The sequence below is a fragment of the Camelina sativa genome, chromosome 11 (assembly GCF_000633955.1).
Source record: "Camelina sativa cultivar DH55 chromosome 11, Cs, whole genome shotgun sequence".
Taxonomy (NCBI): domain Eukaryota; kingdom Viridiplantae; phylum Streptophyta; class Magnoliopsida; order Brassicales; family Brassicaceae; genus Camelina; species Camelina sativa.
Genome location: NC_025695.1, coordinates 794,893 through 796,218, shown reverse-complemented (window position 1 = coordinate 796,218; position 1,326 = coordinate 794,893). Strand labels below are relative to the sequence as shown.

Here is a 1,326-nt window from a genome sequence, read left to right as displayed (position 1 = left end):
AAGTAAAATATGGAAGAATTAGACGTGTACATCAGTATCACAGATTCACAAATGCAAGGCAAATCATGTTGCTATTAGAGCTGTCATCCATAACAACCAATGTTGTCGCAAACTCAAAGATTATAAAAAGGCATCTCCATCCCGTCCAATGTCTTCACAATTTTTTAATAATTAATTTTATTTTATTTTAAGATGAAAATGTCTTCACAAGTAGACATTTAAAACATTTAAAAGATATTTTTACCTCCTCTAAAGACACTTATCATAAAATAGCATTAAAATTAATAATTAAATTTGTTTAATGTCAATTACAAGAAAATGAGGAATGGAGATGGTCTAAAAAGGCTAAAATTCGTATCACAGGTTTGATGCAATAATAATTGAAAACAGAAATCAAATCCGATGTCAATATCCTGAAGGGTACCCTCCTTTTCTTGGATCACTTACTGCCACAAGCTTACTCATTCCACCCGAACTTTTATCGGGTTCTTGAACCACTATCAACTGAGATATCGTTCCTCCTGCGATTGGCGCTAGGACATGACCTTTCTTCTCCAACTTAAGTCTTGTCTCTTTGGGAATCTCGAAATGGTCATTATACACTGTTGTCCAATTCTCATACTGAGCTTTGTTCGGAATCACCTGTAAATCAATAATGAAGTTACAAAAGATTAGCTTTAGTTATGAACAAAGAACAAGAAAGTTTCTCATTTTGGGAAGAAGGGTATAAAAACCTGGTGGTAGATTCTTGGAGCCGCAACGGAAGAGAGAGGATCCATGTTGTGGACGAAATGATTCAAGAAAACTTCTGTTGTACCGGCGATGATGTACATTCCTCCGCTCGCACCCAATGCGGCTTTTACTTTACCGTCCTGTGCACGCCAAAGCAGAAAACAAAAACCTATCATCGTTTAGATAGAACTCAAATACAGAGTTACTTGTACCACAAGAATTAGGGTTTTTTTTCCTTCTTCTTGCCTTGAGTACAATGGTGGGTGTCATAGAGGACAAAGGTCGTTTTCCGGGACGGATGAAGTTAGCCGGTGCCGGTGGCGGCACATCTGGATCACCTCTGGATTTCATGGGGATCGAGAAATCATCCATTTCGTTGTTTAGAACCATTCCGGTGCTCGGAGATATCATGTGTGCCCCGAAGTATCCGTTGATTGTACTAGTCATTGAAACAACATTCCTCTCCGAATCCATTACAGATAAATGGCTCGTGCCATGATCATTGATCTGATTCCATCTGAAAATTGCAGAAATAAAATTTGATAAACACCTAACACAGAAGAAAGAAACCTATAACTTATTGAGAGAAAAAAA

At 37.6% G+C, this 1,326-nt stretch overlaps 1 protein-coding gene across 1 annotated transcript in view; it reads right to left on the bottom strand.

Moving 5' to 3' along the window:
* LOC104720884 (gamma-glutamyltranspeptidase 2-like) overlaps nucleotides 364-1,326 on the bottom strand; it is a 3,281-nt gene continuing 2,318 nt past the window's right edge. Inside the window, exons 4-6 of the mRNA XM_019232434.1 lie at nucleotides 979-1,249; nucleotides 735-872; nucleotides 364-642 (exon numbers count right to left, since the gene is read on the bottom strand). Coding sequence (XP_019087979.1) covers nucleotides 406-642; nucleotides 735-872; nucleotides 979-1,249 — 646 coding nt within the window. The 3' untranslated portion in view covers nucleotides 364-405. The remainder of the gene's footprint in view (nucleotides 643-734; nucleotides 873-978; nucleotides 1,250-1,326) is intronic.